This window comes from Anguilla anguilla, chromosome 9, assembly GCF_013347855.1.
Source record: "Anguilla anguilla isolate fAngAng1 chromosome 9, fAngAng1.pri, whole genome shotgun sequence".
Lineage (NCBI taxonomy): Eukaryota > Metazoa > Chordata > Actinopteri > Anguilliformes > Anguillidae > Anguilla > Anguilla anguilla.
The window spans coordinates 24,067,613-24,088,398 of NC_049209.1; the positions used below are offsets into that span (position 1 = coordinate 24,067,613).

The 20,786-nt window shown below is 44.2% G+C and overlaps 1 protein-coding gene across 28 annotated transcripts in view; it reads right to left on the reverse strand.

The window, feature by feature from the left end:
- Positions 1-953: 953 nt before the first annotated feature.
- The window catches only part of picalma (phosphatidylinositol binding clathrin assembly protein a), a 47,699-nt gene continuing 27,866 nt past the window's right edge, over positions 954-20,786 (reverse strand). For 3 of the 28 annotated variants that reach the window (XM_035432692.1, XM_035432691.1, XM_035432694.1), the window contains 15 exons: positions 20,656-20,741; positions 19,461-19,584; positions 18,787-18,923; positions 18,127-18,224; positions 15,798-15,950; positions 14,812-14,895; positions 14,381-14,461; positions 12,619-12,729; positions 10,740-10,868; positions 9,553-9,583; positions 9,338-9,437; positions 8,524-8,547; positions 5,634-5,693; positions 3,493-3,597; positions 2,620-2,723 (listed from right to left, as the gene is read on the reverse strand). In XM_035432692.1, the coding sequence (XP_035288583.1) occupies positions 2,631-2,723; positions 3,493-3,597; positions 5,634-5,693; positions 8,524-8,547; positions 9,338-9,437; positions 9,553-9,583; positions 10,740-10,868; positions 12,619-12,729; positions 14,381-14,461; positions 14,812-14,895; positions 15,798-15,950; positions 18,127-18,224; positions 18,787-18,923; positions 19,461-19,584; positions 20,656-20,741 (1,416 nt within the window). In that variant the 3' untranslated portion in view covers positions 2,620-2,630. Of the gene's footprint in view, positions 1,285-2,619; positions 2,724-3,492; positions 3,598-5,633; positions 5,694-8,523; positions 8,548-9,337; positions 9,438-9,552; positions 9,584-10,739; positions 10,989-12,618; positions 12,730-14,380; positions 14,462-14,811; positions 14,896-15,797; positions 15,951-18,126; positions 18,225-18,786; positions 18,924-19,460; positions 19,585-20,655; positions 20,742-20,786 lie in introns of those variants that run through there. The other 25 variants (XM_035432714.1, XM_035432718.1, XM_035432715.1 and 22 more) reach the window with 21 other exon arrangements.

Here is a 20,786-nt window from a genome sequence, read left to right on the forward strand (position 1 = left end):
CTCTATCCCCCTGTTCAATTGGATCTCTTTACTACTAATTTACAAAGATGCTACAGACCCTGCCTCTACGCCCGTCGCCCACAGACACCCAGCATTGTAATGCGCTCTTTACCTTCACCTCCTACTGGTTCAGGACTCCTACCCCAAATGTGCTGACCTTTGGGAAAGATGGCCAGAAGATGAAGGCTACTCCACACATTCAGGTTGGAAAGGCAGCCATAAAACTCTCAATGTAAAATAATGACATGCCAAGCGTAAAGCGGTACAGATCCTTCCCAATGCGATGCTGCTCAATCACAAATGTAGTGCTTTGCTAGCCAGAGAAATATTCCCCTGCAAAAAACCCTAGGCACAGAATTGACTAAGTGGATTAATTGTATTCCCCCCCTCCCCCATTTCCCTTAAAAATGTAGGGTTGTGAATTTCTGAGCTACAAATTATTGTACTAGACTTAAAACTGGTTCTGAGAATATTTAGTGCTCTATCAGTCGGTTTAAAGGTGTTTTTACATTTTTTCATTTTTATTTTTGATATTTATATATTTTTTTAAACTCAGTCACTCTCAAATTCCAATTATACAGTCAGCCACACCCATGTATAATCCTGATCTCACTCTCACAAGGAAGTGTTTGATGTAATTAGTATTTTTCATGTTTTCAACAGGTAATCATAAATAAATACAAACAATACACAAGGAATGTCTACTGCAAACATAATAGTTTAAAAAAAAATAAAAATAAAATAAATCATAATATAAACTGTAGTTAGCATTTCTAATTGGTGACAGTTAAATTAGACAATGCATGATTGATGATCAGATTCCATGATTCCTCCCCACTCTAAACCCCACCCCGTCCCCCCATCCCCAAGAAAACATCAAGCTGCATTTGTTACAACCAGCTATGTTCTGATACATAACTGTACAGTCTAACCCCCCCCCCCCCCCCCCGGCCCCCAACCCCCACCCCCAAATTCGGCACCCATGTTTTATCTTTACAGACATCAAACAGGTTGAGTATCCCTCTGTCGGGGAGATAACAGCAGCTCACACTGTTATCTAGTTAGACAAATTACAAAATAGGCGGAGAGTCTTCCGGTGCCATTTTAAACACGGTCTCCCCCATTGTCGCCCCCTTTGATTCCTGCATGAGTCCTTTACTGAGCTGATATTCTCAGCGAAGACTGAAACAGCAAAGTGGATTTTTGCTTAAAGGAGAACGTATTTGCCGCTTTGCGCCTCATCTTCGGAAAGCAACGGTTCCCTTCACACTACATGAACTGCATCTGGGGGGTATGAAGCAGAAAGAGACGCCAGCGAATCAACGTTAGAATGATGCTCTCTCCCACAAGCCCTGCACTCAATAACCGCATTTTCCCCAACATCTCTGAAATAAAGATCTCTTTTTATGGGCCAAGAAATATATTAAAAAAATCAAATAACTAGGAAGAAGACTGTTTGGTTTCTTTTGAAATGCTTGCGCAAAGAATGATTCATGTAGTTGACGGAATGAAATTTGAAAAAAAAAAACTGGGAAAAAACTAAATAAAAGTTCTTAGGCCTCTAGCCTCTGCTAGCAATGGCAAGTTTGCATTAGTCACTGGTTTGCCATAAATGTGCTTTTTGTACAGTTAATTACTGTAAAATGATACAGTATCAAACTAATATGAAACTATGAAAAAATAGTCCCTAAAATGACAGAATGAATGACTTCTATTGATAAAAGAAAATAAAATATAAAAAACAGAAGCAAGCTCCTTTAACTCTAATTTTAGATTGCCATGGAACGAAAAAGATATAACCACTTCCCCCAAATTTCACCCAAAATGGAAATTCCCCAATCTCAACTGTAGACCCGTCCCATCACTTCAGAATCCTTGGTGTATTCTGGAGGGCCGCTCACAAGCACACGCCTCCAAAAAGCATTCAGAACACAGATGGCCAATCAACCACAGGAGGTAGGTGGTGTGGGTGGGGATTACAGTGATAAAAAATCCATTAGTGATTAACTGTCCCATTCTCTTCAGTTCAGAACAAATCATTCTACCTAAAAAAAAGTGAAATACTAACCATTTCACAATCATTTTTAAAATGCCCACTGAAAGTTATGTTTTTTATGGCAAGTGAACTTCTAGTGAGCACATTTATTGAGGAACTCTAATATTTTAGCAAAATGTTTAAGGTTCAGTTTGATTATGTAAGGCCAGAATGATGTGGCAACCAGCTACTACTGAAACATACAATACAATCCTTGACCAACAATAGCTGTAGAAAACTAGATTTACAGGTTGACTCCGAACTCCTAACTCCTACACTACATTATTACAGCACACCAGCACATTCCTAAAAGTGCACGCTTAAAAGTACAAGACAAATCAATCCTGGGTCAGTTATTTCAGGCCACAGAGAATGGAGACTTCACTAAAAGCTGTTTTAATGAGGATGTGAGGAGTGGTTAAATTCGTGGTCGAGATGAAGCTGTTACACTGTTTGGTGCCTGCAGGACAGGAGTAGGGGGTGGGAATATCTACATGCAGGCAGAGTAGACGTTGGAAGTGGTCATGCAGCACCCGCGCACGCACACGCACTCACACAGGACGCACACACAGGACATGCTGTACCTAAAGACGCTCTACAAGAAATCCTTGAGAGAGAGCTGTGCAAAGGGGTCCTTTCCTGGAGCTCTGAGGGGACTTTGACTGGAGGGACTAGAAGCTGCGGAGGGCTGAGTTCAGAGAGAACGAGAGAGAGTGAGGGAAGTCCAGGAACAGCCAGGAGAGATTACACAGGAGAGAGAAAAAAATAAAATAAAAATCAAGGAGTTTCTTTATTTAAGAAAAACAAAGGGAGGAGCGGCAGTGGACAGATTCAGGAGGAAGGCTTCTCAGGCCTGCCTGTGGTAGGAGGGGCCTGAGGAGGGAGCGTCAGAAAAGAAGCCCTGCTTCGCACTGCAGCACTCTTGCTTCTCGGGGCTTACGTGCAAGTAGTGCCGCGGATGCTGAGCTACCGGAGTAATGGGGGGTAACCAGGATACGCATTCCCAATGCGGGGGGAATGCGTATCCTTTGTATCTGCATGCCAACCGTCATATTCAGAAGAGCGCTGGAATGGTACAATGGAGGGTGAGAGTGGTTAAGTTAAGCGCGTTCTGAATACAGGTCATCGCGTGGCAGAATTCCTATTGCTCTCAGAATAGAATTCCGCAGGAAGGATGCCACAGTGAGATGTGGAATACGAGTGAGTGTATTCCCATACCAATACCGCGAGGCTTGGTAATGCCATTCTGCAGCGAAATAGGTTTAGCCCAATTTTCAAGCAAAGGGTCGGCGGCCCGCTGCGAGGGGGAGGGGGCACTTGGCCCTGGGCGCCTGGGATTCGGCAACGCTCTGTACAGGTTCCCCCCTCCCGGTGCGGGGCGGCCCTTCCGGAAAGCGCTTTTGCAGCAGCAAGCAGGAGCGGCATCCTGGCGGGGCGGGGCAGGGCGGGGCACGTACCTGTGCCCCAGGGACAGGGCCGAAGGGGTTGGCCGGCCGCATTACGGGCTGTGTGTACATCATGGTGGGCTGGGTCATCATCGCCATGGAGCCCATCTGTGGGGGCTGCAAAGGCAAGGAAGAGCAGATCATCAAAAACACCAGCACGGTGGCATCTACACTCCCAACACGTAGTCTGAACCACCCTAGGTTTTACGTGATGCAGGCCAGGGGGCTGACTGGAGTAGTGACCTTCATTCCTGGTCCTAGAGGGCCACAGGGTCTGCTGCTTTTTGTTGTTACTCGATCACACACTTAATTCACCTCACCTGGATGGTTGCCAATATTAAGGCAAAAACAAAAACCAGCAGACCTTGGAACTCTCCAGGACCAGGAATGAAAATCATTGGACTAGAAACCTACCTGTCATTGGCTTGGCTGCAATTGGCAATGAGAGTTCAACCTCAATAAATGTGCAGAGGCTTTTGGGAAATCTATCATTAGGGATTTTTTTTGCAGATTACATGAACATAAATGCTTGTTGCACTGCAAAGGGTTCCACACTGTGCCTTTGAATTGTTGACACATGACAGTGAATGCCTTTTACAATTCATGTGCAGGAAACAAAAAGCAACTCATTTTCCCCCTTGCTTATGTTACTAAGGTCACCCATAATAATGATAAAAGAGCAGAAAACCTTTTTAATGGTTCTCCATGTGTGCAGGAAACAGGAATGCCAGTCTTGGCCACAGTTCTCTCTAACCTGTTTATTTCCAACAAAAGACCTGTAGTCGCTTTGATGGCACAGTGCTTGGTTCCCACTTCAAATGGATGTGTCCTACTTACAAAGGTTTTTAATCCAATAAAGTGTGTGACTTGGGACGGCATTTGAAAGCAAAGATTCTGTATCTCTCCCTGGCTTGACTCCAATTACTTGTTAACCAATGGTCCAGGACAACTGACTGTCCTGAAGCCACATGCCCAAGTAGGCTGTAGAAGTTGGTCGCTCTGCCATCTGTCAAAAGTTCCACCTCATATTAATAAAGTCATGGAGTGGATCTCCTGGCAGTTACTGCCTGTGGAGTAAGCCATTTTGCATTTTGAGTATATCATTAATCGTGCAGCAAGTTGTCCTTTTGGTGCCTTGTGTTTTCACTTTCACCATCCAAATTGATGATGTACCATCTTGTCGCACCTCTTTCGGAGCGGTTTTCGCTGCATGTGGTGAGCAAATGTCTTCAGCAGTGGTAAGAGCCTTTTCCCCCCGCTATGGTTTGCAGACAGCACGTACTGTGGGGTGGAGCCCTGACACAGACACGGCAGTGTCACGCAATCACTCACTTTCCAGGAGCGGCTCTAGATAAGCCACAGGGTGATTTATCACAACAAACTCAAACACGAGTTCACAGGAGCTCACAGCGCAGCCGCGGGGCGGGACCTGTCACTCAAGAGACGCACACGCCCTGTTACGTACAAAGGAGCTGTGCGAAAGGGGAGAAGCTCTAAAGGAGCTCTGGAACGGGTCCACACGAGACGCGTCTACGCTGAGGAGAGGATCCACGCACGCGGCGCGGATGACGTCACGGCTCGGTCGCCGCTGTGCTCGGTGCCGTCGGGAGGGCTCAGTCGTCATGACGATCTTAACACTTCCCACTCCCGCTGTGCCAGCGAGCGCAGCTAATATGAATCCTTTACAAAAAAAGCCAGAGACCCCCACCCCCTGGGGCAGGCAAATGGTCACAGCCTGAACCGAAAGCATCCATTCTTTTGTCATGAGACAATGCTGGAAACGATAGTGATGGTGCCTTCAGTGTTTTCCATTGCAGCTTATATGAGTCAAAAAAATGTTAAAAACTGAAAGGATTAGAAATAATGTAGCATCTAATTCATCAGTGTAGAGAAAGCTCTGTGAAAAAGTCCCTGACTGCTGGACTCCCTGCAGCCCCCAAATGCTGCCGCCCACGGCTTGAGAACCGAGCGGACAAGTATCATTCCAATCGCCAACAAGTGGGTGCAGGGCAGCACTCTCACAGGCTATAATTAAAACCGTTAGCCGTGTAAAAGTCCATTCAATCACATTTCACCCTGTAAGGGCACAACATTAAAAACTTGACTGCCTAAAGACTGAAAAACATACATTGGAGAAGGCAGTGAGTGCTTACCATTCCATAAGCCACCATCCCCGTGGGCGTCGTTGCAGGGAAGGCCATGACAGCGGGTGCCTGGGATGACAAGTGGATACAAATGAGATGCTGCTGCATCATTTACCGTTTATACCAAAATGTACATACAAGTTCTTAGAAGTCCGTGTATAGCCTAATTCTGGTAACTTCAATAAAGCACAAGACTGAGGACTACCGTCTTCTGTTTTTGCCTCAGCTCCCAAACACACTTCTCACCTGTACAAAGTTCCCTTTATGTGCACACCCCCCCCCCCCCCCCCCACTCCCGACAGACTATGCAAACTGGTCCTGCTGCCCACTTCCACTTTGGCAATGTGCACTTCACATCTGGGAGACATTAACCTAATGTTCCTTTTCTACAGTAACCATAAAGGCCAGTCAGTAGCGTTAGCGCGATTTCCCTGGGAAGGCCGAGCTGTAACTGGCAGCTGCGGCGGTCGGCTGAAAGGGAGAGAGGAGCTCTTTATGGACGGCTCGATTGATTCTCAAACAGGCCCCGCGCCTGTGACAGACGTACTTTTGTCTCTACAGTATCACGGCCCATTCAGACACGTGAAAAGGCTCTTGGGAAGGAAATCTTTGATTAGGGATGCAGTTAGCGGGAGGGGCTCGCTGTGCGGGGTGAAAAAAAAAAAAAACTGGACATACACATAGAGCAAATGTTTGTTTCGCTGCATAGTGCTCGCTTGTTCCTGCTCTTCAAGGGCCCTCCCTTTGAACCCATTTGGCTTAATGCTGAATGCCTTTTTAAAATTCGAGTGCGGGAGACAAAAAGCAACTCCGCCGTTTCTCGCTTGCTGTCATACTCGTGTGACTGTGTTCCTGCTAAATAAACTGAGGCTAGACAGGAAATGTGCTAATTAAAGAGACCCAAAGTTCCCTTGCTGTAGAAATGTCCAGGTGCACGGTCCAGCATCTCAGAACAGCTAATCGGTGTTTCTGACCGCCATGACTTGATCTAACCAACTGCAGCACATCAAGAACACAATGACACACTATAATACGTCACTCTCTTGATTGTATTTCCCAAAATAGCTTTCCTGTTCCTCCAAGTACATTCATTTACCATTCCTGTAATCCTACTAATTTCCCCTGAAAAACATGTGCATGTCTAGTGGTACATTTTTGCTAACCCTATTTCATTCTGATATTTTATAAACACATGTAAGAGAATGCAGTAATCAGAAATAGATCCTAAACCAACTTTTACTTGATGTATTAGGACAAATCTAGTTATAAAGGCTTAAAAGGTTTAGGTGGTTTGATGCCACCGCAGACAGCTGGTTACATCCCAATTCCATGACAGAAAGAATCCTATTCACAGTCACTGGGTCTGCAAAAACAGTGTGAAAGAATGAGAAAGATCTCAAGCTTTGTTGTGATTTACCTCAGGCCATTTCTGTTAATGAGCCTGTGCAATACAGGAGATCCAACATTCAAAACAGCCCTTAATATGCAAATGTTTATGCGGTGTAGCACAGGCCTGAATCAATGGGTTTCAAGTTATGGGAATGACAAAATAAATAAGAAAAACTTCAAATATAAACAGAATTAAAATGGCTGTCGGGGATCCAACTTTTTTCCACTAAAGACAAAGAAACAAAAATATTGCATAACAAAAAAGACAAGAGGGACCATGTTTTTTTTCTAGCAGGTGGTCACATTGATCTTTGTCAAAATAAGCATGCTTGACGTTGCCAAGACCTCTGAAAATGGCACCTTTGATTTTGGAAAAAGCTTTCAAAAAAAGGTTTTACTTACATAGTCTGCCCCTCCTTATAAATAACGTGTGTAACGTGTGGTTGCCATTGGCACTGCCTACACACATGAATGCATTCAACACAGTGAGACTTACAGATTGTATGGATTGGTGATATTTTACATAATCAATGTCAGCTGACCTTTCTTGGGCTAAGGTGTCACATTTAAATTGGAAAAATAAAATGTATGTACACTCAGATACATAGGACAACCTACGATGGAGGCAGAGTGACAAAGTTTTTTAAAAGGTCTTGGCTCTGTAAAGCATTTATACTTTTACACTGACCAGCCAATGTGACAAAAAACAATTCTGTTTGGTGATGATGCTTGGTATAAATTTGCTAGTTAAATGTCAGTCAAAAAAGGTGGCATAAACTTCAAAGCATGTGAGTGACCATGCAGACACTAAGTCTTGGTTTCTTCCCCTACTTGTAAGCATTTCCTCCATAACATTCCTCTCACTTCATCAAACTCCTTCTCTCAATGTGAGTACAAACAGAAAACTAATCACCGGACATGTTTCCAGTAGAGTGAAGTTATTTAGACAGCCAAACCAGAAATAAAGTCTCCATTTTATTCTGACTTTTCCCCTCACAATCAACCAGCCCATGTCAGTACTGTGAGAAGGGGTGATGTGAGATTATTCATTTTTTTATGTAAATACACAGTGACCCTCCTCAATCCGAGGGTACACTCCTTTAATCATACCGGTCTACAATTTCTCTAAATGGAAGCCCTGAACGACCTTAAACAGGCAAACTGGAAATGTATTTCCCCAACTTCCTAATGGAAACATGACCACTGCAGAAGAGAGACTCAAACAAAGATCACCCAAACGTAAGCCAGAGTGATTTGAGGAGCGGAGTGAAAGAACACAGAGAGAAGGGAACGGAAAGAGACAGACTGTCCACCATGCCGATGCTCAGGTCCGTTAGAGCAGCAGCCCGTCTGCGGGGCCCCGGCCAGGCCGCGGGCCAGAGCCGCGTTCTGACCCAGGCCGTTCAGCACACAGATTAGGGACAAGGTGACGTGGGTGAAGGCTTGTGGTTAATACGATGCATGCCAGCTTTTCAGAAGCAGCAAGAAAAGGTTCAACCGGTTGACTTACGTATTGTGGGAAATGCATGCCATTCTGTTTTTCCCAAAAGGAGAACGGTTATACAATGCAATAAACACCAGGTTAGAAGACATCACCTCAAACAACCCATACAAGCTTAGTACACATTTATGACAATCAAGGAGTTTCAGACAGCAAAGGTGTGTCCAGTCTGCATTTGGAATGGTCATGTTGGGAAAACTGAAAAGACATCGGGGGAGTGGAGATGCCCCCACTAGTACACGTTTCACTGTACACCTTCTGGAAATTTTGAACATCTTCAGTAAGCATCTACAATTATCCTTCATCAATCACAAATTGAGGCCAATTGAAAACATACAAAATAAATTCAATTACAAATATAAAAAACTCCAGAAAGTGAAAGACAAATACAGGAGAAGCGAGCTGTGAATCTATGTTTTTAAAACTGTTTAAGAGAAAATGGCCGTCAGTTAAAGGAAACTGCCACACAATGACCCTAAGGTCCTTCTCAGACACTGAGAAACTGAAAGCAATACAGAGCACACGCCATTTTTAAGAATTACATGTGTCACGGCCCACTAATAACAGTGACATCAACAATTTATGAGACTATAAGGGATTATAAATTCATACATACACAGATACGAATGAACTTGTATATATGTGCATATTTAATGTGCATTACAATTAATACCATCCACATCTCTTTTAAAGCATTTTTTTCAGAATACAGCAACATCTGCATGTAATATACCTTCCATGAACAGAAAGGAATGGGAAGAGGTATTAAAAGTGTATCACGTTGTGCCGTGAATGCGATTGCTCAGTGATGTCAGATGCTCACCATGGAGGCGGGGTTCCAAGTGGTGCTGGGGGCAGTCTTTGGTTGCCAGTTGGTTCCGCCTGTGAGCTTCTTCTCCCCAGGCTGACTCCAGTGGATGTCACTGAGGGGGAAAAGTAAACGAGATACTTCAGTTTTAGCCTTTCATCCCTCCATGAACCACAGTCACAAATGGTAAAATACCAACAACTGCTTTGTAGATGAATTTGAAGTCTTACTTTTTTGTTGTGCCATTGCCAATTCCCAGATCTGCAAGAAAACATTACCAAAGACCATAAATTGACTATTTCAAAACCACCAGCCAGTGTGTCAAGACGAAATACAAAAACACAAAAAGAAGTATAGAATATTTCACTGTAATTAAAACAGTAATTTTATAGTGCTGAATGACACCAAGCATGTAAATGCTACATCACTGTATTCTGATTGATTATGCACTTAATGGTCACACACTATGGAGAGGGAATGGTTGTACTCAAATGGATATATAAACCCACTGTATGGAGATGATCTGGATGCATTATGTGCTTGTGGATGTGTGTTTGCATGTGTATGTATTGAAGGGTTAACAAGCTTTTTTCCATACTACTTTTGTATTTTAGAGTCTATATAAGCATTTTATTCTGTTCTATTCAAGCTTTAAATTTCCTATCTGACCAGAGCTGGTGGACAAAATAGGTGAGGTCAGGTGCCTAGGCATTGCACGCTGCATCCCTGTCCTCCACCCCTACCGGTCTGAAGCCCCATCCTTCACTCCTACAGGCCTGAGGCCCTGTCCTCCACTCCTACAGGCCCTGAGGCCCTGTCATCCACTCCTACAGGCCCTGAGGCCCTGTCATCCACTCCTACAGGCCCTGAGGCCCTGTCATTCACTCCTACAGGCCCTGTCCTCCACACCCCTACATACCCTAAGGCCCGTCCTCCACCCCTACAGGCCCTGAGGCCCTGTCCTCCACACCCCTACGGGCCCCGAGGCCCCATCCTCCACACCCCTATGGGCCCCAAGGCCCTGTCCTCCACCCCTACAGGCCCTGAGTTGGAAGGAAAATTGAGTACGAGAGAGAACATATACAGCCGGATAGTGAAGACAGTTTTATTTTTCCACATAATGAGATGGTTGCAAGTGGTACCGACGCACATGGTTGCACAGCCTCTCTGGGAGGGTATAAATGATTGCTGTAAATAACATCTTTTTAGTGCAGCGTTGGCTCTGTCAGCAGGTGTATTCTTTCTGCAGAAATAAAGACTTGTATATTTGGATCACCCAGCATGACTGGACCGCCTCTCTATTACAAGACTGAGGTAGATTTTCTTGTGAACCCATCAGTATACGTGTGCATGTGTGCATACATGCGTGCGTGTACATGTGTGTGTGTGTGTGTGCGCGAGTGCATGAGGCACATACTGCCCACGAGGTTTGCCAGAGAGGAGTCCAGGTCGTCCGAGACCAGTTTCCCAGGCGGCGGACAGCTGGGGGGCAGGCCCTGACTGGGGGACGCCACTGTGGGTTTCAGGATCCCACCTAAAACATCATCTTAAAAGAAGGGGGCACAACAACACGCAGGAGGAGGGGGGAAAATCACCAGAGACAGAACAAACAGAGAGAAACAAACGCAGAAAAGGACATTTAATGGGGCGGAGCGGCAGGCTGGGTCTATTTAAAGTGAAGGCTCGCCACAGGGAGGCAGTGAGGTGTGATGTCAACTCACCCAGTCATGCATGCCATGCAAAGCCAAGGCCCAAAGAGTTTTACCACAGAGCACGGGAGAAAAAACAAAACAAAACAAACAGAACATGGGTAATGATGAGCAAGGTCCTCGGACGCAAACATTACAGTACCAACCACTCAGCAGTACCATCGACAGTACAGCCACTCGACAGTATGTGAATATGCGCACACAACCGCAACATCAATGTGGTGATGCACTGCAAGATACTGACAATACAGTACACTTTACATAATGACAACTGGCAAATAAATTATTCATGTTACACTTTCATGTAAATAATTCACTTTACATTCTAACAAAATTCACAAATGTAGCTAAATTGGTACCAAAGGGCATTCTTCTATAAGAATACATGGACTGAAACTTCACTAAAGCCAATACAGAACCTGAGTCATGAGTCTATGTGACCATTATCCATATAATGAATATGTGTACTTGACTTTTCAATTTTTTTATGAACCATACATATTGAAAAAATTATACTCAGTTTGGATTAAGGTATTAAACAGCAATATCAAGAGTTAAATTGAGAAGCTGCACTGCAGTTTGTGTGTGAAATTACAGAACAGCAGTTCAAAGCAGTGTAATATGAGCAGAGCACAGTGTAACAGCACATTGCTTGAAGCTGAATGAATTCTGGTCATGGTCTTGGTGAGTCTTAGTTTCAGGCTTGTATGCTGGAGACAGGAGGCTGTTGAGAGACTCCAGTGGCAGGTGCCTTGGCAATGGAATAAAATGTCAGCGTTGGCAGGAAGGGATTCAGTGGATTTGGGCGATCCCTTATGAGAAACATTGCCCTCACATACATCATGGCCCACTGAGTGCGTGCATGCATGCATGCGTGCGTGCGTGCGTGCATGAAACCCATCTTCTTTCATCTGATAAGGTAAACTGTGTTGTTTAAAAGTGCAGTATACAACTTTTTCAGTCAAACCAAATGAGAGAATACGACTTGGTTGAAGAAACTCAAATGGTTTTCATATCCTTTAAATTCACATTACAATTTCTCTGTTTTATAAATAAAATGACATCATGCAAGTGACTAAATTAAACGTTGGCCTGAAGCCATTCGAATATTGCTGGTGTTAATGGTACAATCTCAATGGCAAACAATGTGAGTGAAAGTCCTACTGTCATACAGCCACCAGTATTCTCAGTGCAGGCCAGCTAGCTAGCTATTCATTTTATTTGGCTTCACATGAATGTTGATGCAATTCATATCCTTTGCCACAAGGGCAAATTGCACCTTTAATTAAGAGACAAGATTTGCAACACATATAAGTCTGGAAAATATAATGCCATAAAATATGACAAAAGGCTAACTATATTTGTCATTGATACTAAAAATGCACAGCCACAGAGCTTGTGCCAGGAGGTTGTAGTGACTGATCTCCCAGCACCAACTGATCCTACTCTGGTCTTCGTGATCATGATCTGAAATCTTTGATGGAGCAAAATAAATGACGTTCAGTTTCTTTGCGGTCACAATGGAAAATGAACACGAGGGCATTGCTTGGCGGGTGGAGGGGCGGGGGACCGAGAGTCCATTCTTACCGGCAGAATCGGAGTTGTTGGCAGAGGCAGACTTATTGCCGAACACAGACTCAAAGTCGACGTTAAGGCCTCTTGAGGTCTGTGGTTGAGGAGTCGGAGATGCCGTGAACCCTTTGAGAGAGGAGGGGCAGAAGAGAGGAGTGGGGTCAGGTCTTGTGGGCGGCTATCGTGTCAGCACGTGTCAACGGCAAAGATGAAAGACCACTCTTAGCTGAAGAGGAAGCGTGGAGCTGTATCGGAGAGCACAGCTGGAAGCGGTAGCTCACTGAAAGTGTCCATGCACACCCACACACCGACGGCAAGAGCAGGAAGCGCATGTGACCGATGGAAGTGCGCTGCATCAAAGCTGCATCGACAGACTGACCACTCAAAATACATGGGTCAACAGTGCATGTGATGCCTCTGACTTCTACTGCTGTAGCACAAATACTTCTCTACTGATACAAAAAACAAGGTGTAAATGGATAATATATGGCCATGTAAAACCACAGAAGAACAAGACACCAGGTCCCACTCCTTTCAGTCATCTGCATATGTTATGCTCCTCCAGTACTAGCAGAAAAGCAATTTAACCTAATTAGGTCATTACCAAAAAAGGATCCTTTCTCCAGGGCTGGAGCAAATGCACTGATCGCATCAATGCGTCAACATTTTTAAAAACAGCTGACGCGCAAAATATAAACAACTTTTTAATAGATCCATTAACCTGCTGGAATATACTGTAATAGTGTCACATTGTTAACTTGTCATCATTTATGAGCTGCACAGTGGGATATAACTCGGAAATTTAAAAAATGCAAATAATATGTGTAGGTAGGAAAACAGGCACTGAAATTGCATACCTCACCGACTGATTTTCAGAAATTAACCAATGCAGAGGCATCTCCTTTTCAGAAACCACAAATCAATATTTCAAAATATGCCAAAATGATCGGACAGCACCATATAGCCAAAGTGCACCAAAACTGTGATGCGCCAATTCCATGACAATTTTGTCACACTGTTCACTTCCTACTTGCTAAATATACTGGATGCCATCAACCCCATGGCCTTGTTTAAGCTTTTGTACAACACTAAATCACACCACTGTGAGAATAAGACTGCAGTGTTTCCCTCAAGTCTCCTGGTATTTTAATGAAGGCTAAAAGGCTTCGTTTAACATTCTTTAAATCCCTGAATCCCACAGATTCTCCTCTGATCATTTTCTCAAAATTCTTGAATTTTCTGCACTGCTGGATATAACCTTTAACAAAAGCCAGTATTTATTCTGATTCCAAATAAAGAATGCCCAGGATTCCTAACTCAAATTGATTAACTGCTACAATCTGTTTTTTGTTCAGAGGTTCCAATGACCTATAAATGCTGCCCACAAAATCGTCACTTAAAAAAAACAAAAAAAAAACACATCCTCGTAAAGTGGGGCACATGCACAAACAATGCCCATGCTGTCTGAAGCGCCCACTATTGTGTCTGTGTCAGCTTGGCTGATGCTCGAAACTAGAGACAAAAAGGTCATTCAGAGGTCAGCACGAACCTGTGCAGACATTTACATAACAGTCTGCTAACCTTCACAGACCTAGGAAAATGAACTGGAAGGCCGTGTGGGCGTAGAGCTCCGCCCTCCTTTCCCGCTATTTGAATAACTCCTCCCACTCAGAGGCCAGCCGCTCTTTTGGGTTTTAGACAGGAGGAAGGGTGAGAAACCCAGAAATCACTCATAACACAGGAGGAGAGAGGAGAGGCCCAGCCCGCGGTTACCTACCTCCAAATAAGCCAGCTACAGCAGAAGACTCAGAGTGGAAGAGAGGGGCGTTAGGGTAAGGCGCAGGCCCGCAGAAGGAGTCTGACAGGTTGAGAGAAGGCATGAGAGGAGAAGCAAGAAAAGGACTTTTAAAGCACACACATGCTGACAGAGACGAGCTAGGAACAAAGCAGTACAAAATAAAGAAAGGAAAGGCTGAACTGACAGAGGTCAAATTAACCACACAAAAACCAGATTAAATCAAACAAATCAAAAGCAAGGAAACCGTTAGCATATACTAATATACTAAAGGTAAACACCACTCAGGGGCGGAAGGGGGGGGGGGGGGGGGTGGTAAAAACTGTGGAAAAGGGTGGACCTGCTGCAGGTTCAAGCCCCTATGGTTTCTGGGTCACAGAAAGCATAGGTGGGACAGCTGGTCATGGAAGTACCTGAGGTAAACTGCTCTATCCCACATGCGTGTTCGTAATTGGTTGCAACAGAAGAACTTGAATCAATAAAGGGATTGTAATGATCTAGAGAATCAAAGAATATTAAAACATTCAGGAACCATTATTGTCTACTAATAACAATAAAATTGCTAAATAAAAGCAAATCATAGTACAGTGCTAAGCTTTGACAGACAGTATACAAATGTATCTGAGCTGAAAACATTCAGATAAAAAAAGAAAAACCTTGAATGCCCCAGGACACAAAGTCTTTGAACAGGTGGTAACAGTGAGCATCTCTGACAAAGGCCCCCCCTCCAGCACAGTTGGTTGTACACACACAGTTGCTTTTGAAATGGACGCAAATGAAAAGAAAGGCTTGCCCCGTTCCCCCCAAACCTCATTGTTGCAAGCATTGTTACAGGCGGCCGTTCCCTCCAGGCGGTCTTGAGCCACGACCCCCTCACCTCTGACCCCTGACCTCCCATCAGAGCAAAGCAGCCCCTCCCACTCAGCCAAGCGGTGGCCCACGGCATGGCACTATTCTCCTCGGGTTCCCGCCACTCCCAAGCAAAAACCCCAAACCCTCAAGCTCATACCACACACAATGCTGCTCTTTGGGATTCTTCAGAGGCCCTCACCCCTGTGCACACCCCCCAAGGGACCACAGTCATTCCTTCGGTCCTCCAGCCCAGCCTCAACCCACTAAATGTATCCAGTCTATGCAAGTATGTAAGATAAGTTTTAAAGCTGAAGGTACGATAGTAGTATTAGGTGGTCTACGGTAGGATACTGGACTGTTTTTTATTTATTTTTTGATGCCTGTGAGTGCAATGGACAGGACAGGAAGTCTATGTCTGAACACAGAGAGCGATGGAACATGCAGGCCTGGCATGGCAATGGACGGTTACCGACCGCTGATCGAAAATGTGGAGAACAAAACAGAACTCGGCAGAAAAAGAGAAATTAAATGAAAAAAGGATTTTTACCACCGAACATTTCATGACTGGGTGTCCTAGAGGAAAAACTAACACCGTCAGAAGACACAACAGGTAGATGGACAGCGTCGACAACGGGTTTTGTGAGGAAAGGATTTAAGTTTGGAATGGAGTCATCGACAGCTTCAGTAGAAGTGAAAGGATCTACGCAGGCAGAAGGAAAGAGAAGAAAAGAGAAGAGGGAAATGTTAGAGGAAGACATGGCAACTAGAACAGCATGCAGTACACGGCTCATGATGAACACAACTCAATGGAGGCCCACCCTACAATCCTACAACAGAGGGTGGCGGACGGGAATGAACGAGCTGACCACTTGTACGTACCGCTTCAGCATCTTCTACTGCTTCCACGTTAGACCATACGACTAAGCAGAATAAACTTGACCGTTTATATTAAGGTTGAACGGCTCCAGAAAGCTGAGATGCTTGACAATGTTCTGAACTTTGTCTAAAACTCTAAGACCGAATGAACAAGACAAAACATACAAAAGACGGATAACAGAAAATGTATGGCGATGATCATGAACTATGTAGCCATTAAGAATATCATACTGTAACCCTTATAAAAAGAGATCTGGGAATTTTGTTGGTATGGGCAACACTGAACACGTTGAAAAACAGTTATATGCAAACTACTACAGGTTGATTTTAAAAAAAAATTATAATTAAAAAAAGTTTCTTCTTAAATTTTGAATTGAATCTGGAAAACCATTTGTTTATGCATTACGTTTTTACCCACGTCTCAGCAATGCAAAGCTAAAATTAACTTCTGTAGGCCTCCAGGTGACCCATTAGAAATGAACTGAAATTAAAATTGAGATTTGTTACTAAATTTATCTAGGAAAGATTATTCGGCTCTCAAAGATACTGTATGCATTGAACTCTGACCTGATATTATATAACACAGACTTTCAGCAGTCATTTTAAGCTGTGTGGAAACCGATGCATTAAGGAATCCTTTGAGCTTTGAGCTAAAAACACTGAAATGGCTTTCCTGATTTAATGAAACGGCAGAAGATAAGAGATTAAGGAAGTCATGTGACTAATGCGTTTTTATCAGTTGATGAGAGGTACTTTGTAGTTTGGACCCAGAGACTAAATTGTTGCCTCTCAAAGAACACGACCTCGGAAGACTTTCAGATGTTTGATAATTACTGTTAATAAAAAGAAGTCACAAGAGTTACACCAAAAGTTATTCTTGGCAACATTCAAAGAAGCATCACTGGCATATCCCCTACCAAAGCTAAACTTTTTATTTCTATTTGTGTCCCATATGAGTGAGAAGCCTAAAACTAGAACTGGCAGGAGATAATACATTGAAACAGTCTATAGATACAACATCATACTGTACTGCAGGGAATTGTAAGACTGTTTAATCATCTCCAGCTTATCATTATTTACATTTCAATAGCCAAAGAGCCAACAGTGCTAAGCACACACTGCAGAAAGGTACCGTGATGATAAAACAGTTTATCGGACTGCCCCTTGCCAAAAAAAGCAGTTAAATTAAATGAACAACAAAGCCAGTGTTTCCCCTTGTGTTTGTGTTCCTCTATAATGCTGGTCCCCTGCCAGGCTGAGAAAAGCTCCCCCAAAGTTTAACAATCCATCTTACCCCCCTTCCTCAATTTCCACGATTATCTAGATTATCTTTACATTTAAAACAATGTCTAGGGGACTCAAAGTCTCAGGGATAACAAAGAATGAGAGGGGGTCTTTAATCACTGTACACAGAAAGTTATATGGTGGATGAAGGAGGTCCAAACTGTTTACCTGACAGACTAAGAGTTGGCAAAAGCAGGCACAATTACCGAAAAATGCAATCTTATCATCCAGCTATGCCATTCAGTATACCAAGGTAACTCTGTGGCAAATATTAAATTAATTTATGACTTTATTGAAAGCTATAGCCAAGCTATGGTTCTCATTTTTGGTGACTTTAGTCAGTTACATTATATTGAGGGAACAGACATAGTGGGTCATCTAGAAATTAGTAGCACAACTAATGCAGCCACATACTGTAATGACCTCAGATAACCCTTCTTCCATTTCTCTCCGATTACCAATGCAAAAGTAATACCCATATCTATGCTTCATTAAAATGAAGATGTTCACCATCTGCTGTGTGTCTATGTCCTGACACTGCATTACATGGCGGCTTCCCACTGCCACATTACACACAACTACCTCTCTGTCCTTTGCCTGCTGTGTGTGTTTCAGCACAGATAACTGAGCAGTGTGCCCAAAGCAGTCATATGGTGTTGGTACGAAAGTGCAAACCGCCGAGTTTCGGACAACTCGGGGAGTCTCAGACCGCTTACCTCCCCAAGTGTTGGCTACAGGCAACCCAGTGGAGATGGGCAGGGCTGGCTGGAACGTTGGCTGCAAGTCAAGCAAGTCGCTCCCCACCTTGGAGGCGCTGAAGAGAAACAAAACAGAACAGCTGCTTTAATCTCCCTGGCTGGAACCCCCGAATGCCCAGACAGGCCTTTCAGAGCCCCGCCCGCAGTCACACAGAGGGCACAGCGGAAAAATACAGCGCCTACTGAACGAAACAGGCAGAGCCCCGCGGCCTAACTCCAGATGCTTTGGGAGGAGCCCCGGCACGCCTCCAATGTTCCTTCGCAATTAATATCACCGTGGCGGCCGAGGGTACCGGGAATGGTTGCCCATAACCTGCTTCCGCATAAACAATGGAACGGACCCTGGATGAGCTATGTGGTTATGTAACGGAAGCTTCTGCCAACCAGGGGTGAATGTGACCGCGCTCTGATGTTCCCAAACGCATCTAGGCACCTACTCCGCGGGACCGATTACATTTTAATCAAAAAGTGACACAAGTGATACAGAGAGCCTGACCATGCATTTTCCAATGCTGCGCTTACTCAACGTGAATAATGGCGGGTCTTTAAATGGCTCTGGGGGTGTCTGGCTGAAGGCCCTCTGGGTCAGAGCGGAGATGCAGGTGCTCTGGTCCTCACCTGTTTGTGGAGCTGGGTGTGGAGAACAGGTCGATGGCCGGGGCGGTGCTAATGCTGACCCCGGTGGTGGAGACGGGTGAGGCTGCAGTGGTGGCTGAAGAAGAGGGCTTCTTTGACAGTTCCTTCAGCCTTTGCTCCTGGACAGAAGTGATACGTTTTTTCATAAAGTAAGCCTTATTGACTCCATGCCCTGATACCCCCAACACATACTCTTCTTCTTTTCTTTACTATCATCTTACATACATGCATGGGGAAAACAAGAGGTTCATGCTTTTTCAGGTCAGCTGACCCAAACATGATCCTTTCCTTTACATTTCCTTCCTCCCCTCAGACCAGGCCACATAGTCTGAGAAAGAAATGAGAGTGGAGTCTTACGTACAGCCTACCATTACTTCAGTATGCACCTGCTCCTGGCTCTTTGCTCAAATATGACACTTCACGGTACAACACACTGACAGAAGAGCAACACCTGGGCCTTTAACAGATTTCAATTTCAGAGTAGAAATTCTGCAGATAAATGATTGGGCTAAAATTGTACAAAATGCATTAAAAAGGCAATAAAACAAGCAGCTTCCAGTTTCAGTCATGGTTCCAGGGGACCTTGAGACTCCTCATTCTCCTTTTAGATGGTGAAAAGAAAAAAATGCAGGGGTTTAGAAGCAAAAGAGCAGTACCTTAAGTGCTTTTAAGCGTGCCTGCTCTTCCTCCAGCGCCGCCTGTTTTTCCCTTTCATCCACTTTGGTGAAAGATATGCCGGTGTTTGCGAGCGATGACACGGCATTCGAGAGAGTGCTGGCCCTGGAGACGGGCAGGAAGGGAGGGAAGGGGGGGAAAAAAGAGAAGGTTCATGCAAGAAAAACATCAAAGCACAGTAAACAGGGCACAGTCAAAAGTGCTTTGCTGGCATGAGTTTAACAGGGGACCATCCAGAATAAATACATCATCTTGGGCCTGAACAAAAGTGATTTCTTGCAAAAGTCAAATGAGCAGAAATTAATTTTTGTGGCAACAGGCATTTCAGTTACACTGTGTGACAGCTTATAGAGTGAGACATGGAATAAGCTGATGTTTTTAATGTTTAAATCCATGCAGTAAAACCTTAAACCCCACTGAACGGAGCAGCTGGGGGTTTAGACTAAAATGTGCAAAAATGCCAAAATAAAGTCTAGGCCAGTCTTGTCTGAATGGCACATTGCTAAATAGCCTGGATCAGATAAGAGCTGACGAAATGCACCAGTGCATAGCTCAGGAGATCTTAACTGATCTCTTCAATGTCATTTCTCCAAAGAATTTGAAAAACTATGGGAACAAGCAGTGAAAAACAGAAAAACTACCCTTCTGCACAAAAACACATTTGTTTCTGGAGGCTCGCTTTCACAAATGTCGCCTGCTGAGGGAAAAATCCAATGTATTCACAAGGTTCAGTCTGAGCACAAATGGAGGCGTTACTATACATTAAGCATAATAGCAGATGCTTGTATCCTGAGTGACTTATTAAAGTGCACACAGACAGGTTTAGGCAACAAGTAGAGCCAATAACCATGCCAAATGCAATAGTAATAGCCAGTACACAAACCAGCAACATAATGTTAAGTGCCACAGTAGACGCAAGAAAGAGATTGGGAATGTGGTGCTTTAAGTTGAAGGCAGCTTGAGAACAGAGTTAGATATAGCACAGACAGAGCTTGTAAACCCGTAATAAATGCTCAAAGTTCAGCCTTAGATGCAGTGTACACATGTTCTCAGACTGTGGTCTCCAACACACTGTGACCAGGAAGTCAACAGGGGTTTCTTGCTGCGGTGACACAGGATTAACAACGAAATTAAACTGAAACCAACAAACAAACAAACAAACAAGCAAACACGTACCTGCTGGCCGCAGTGGAGTCTTTGACCTTTTTACCTTCTAAAGAGGCCAAGTGCTGCTCTAGAGCATCCAGTAGGCTGCTTGGAGCCTATCACAACACAGACACGTCTTCAGTACACAGACTTTGGTCAAA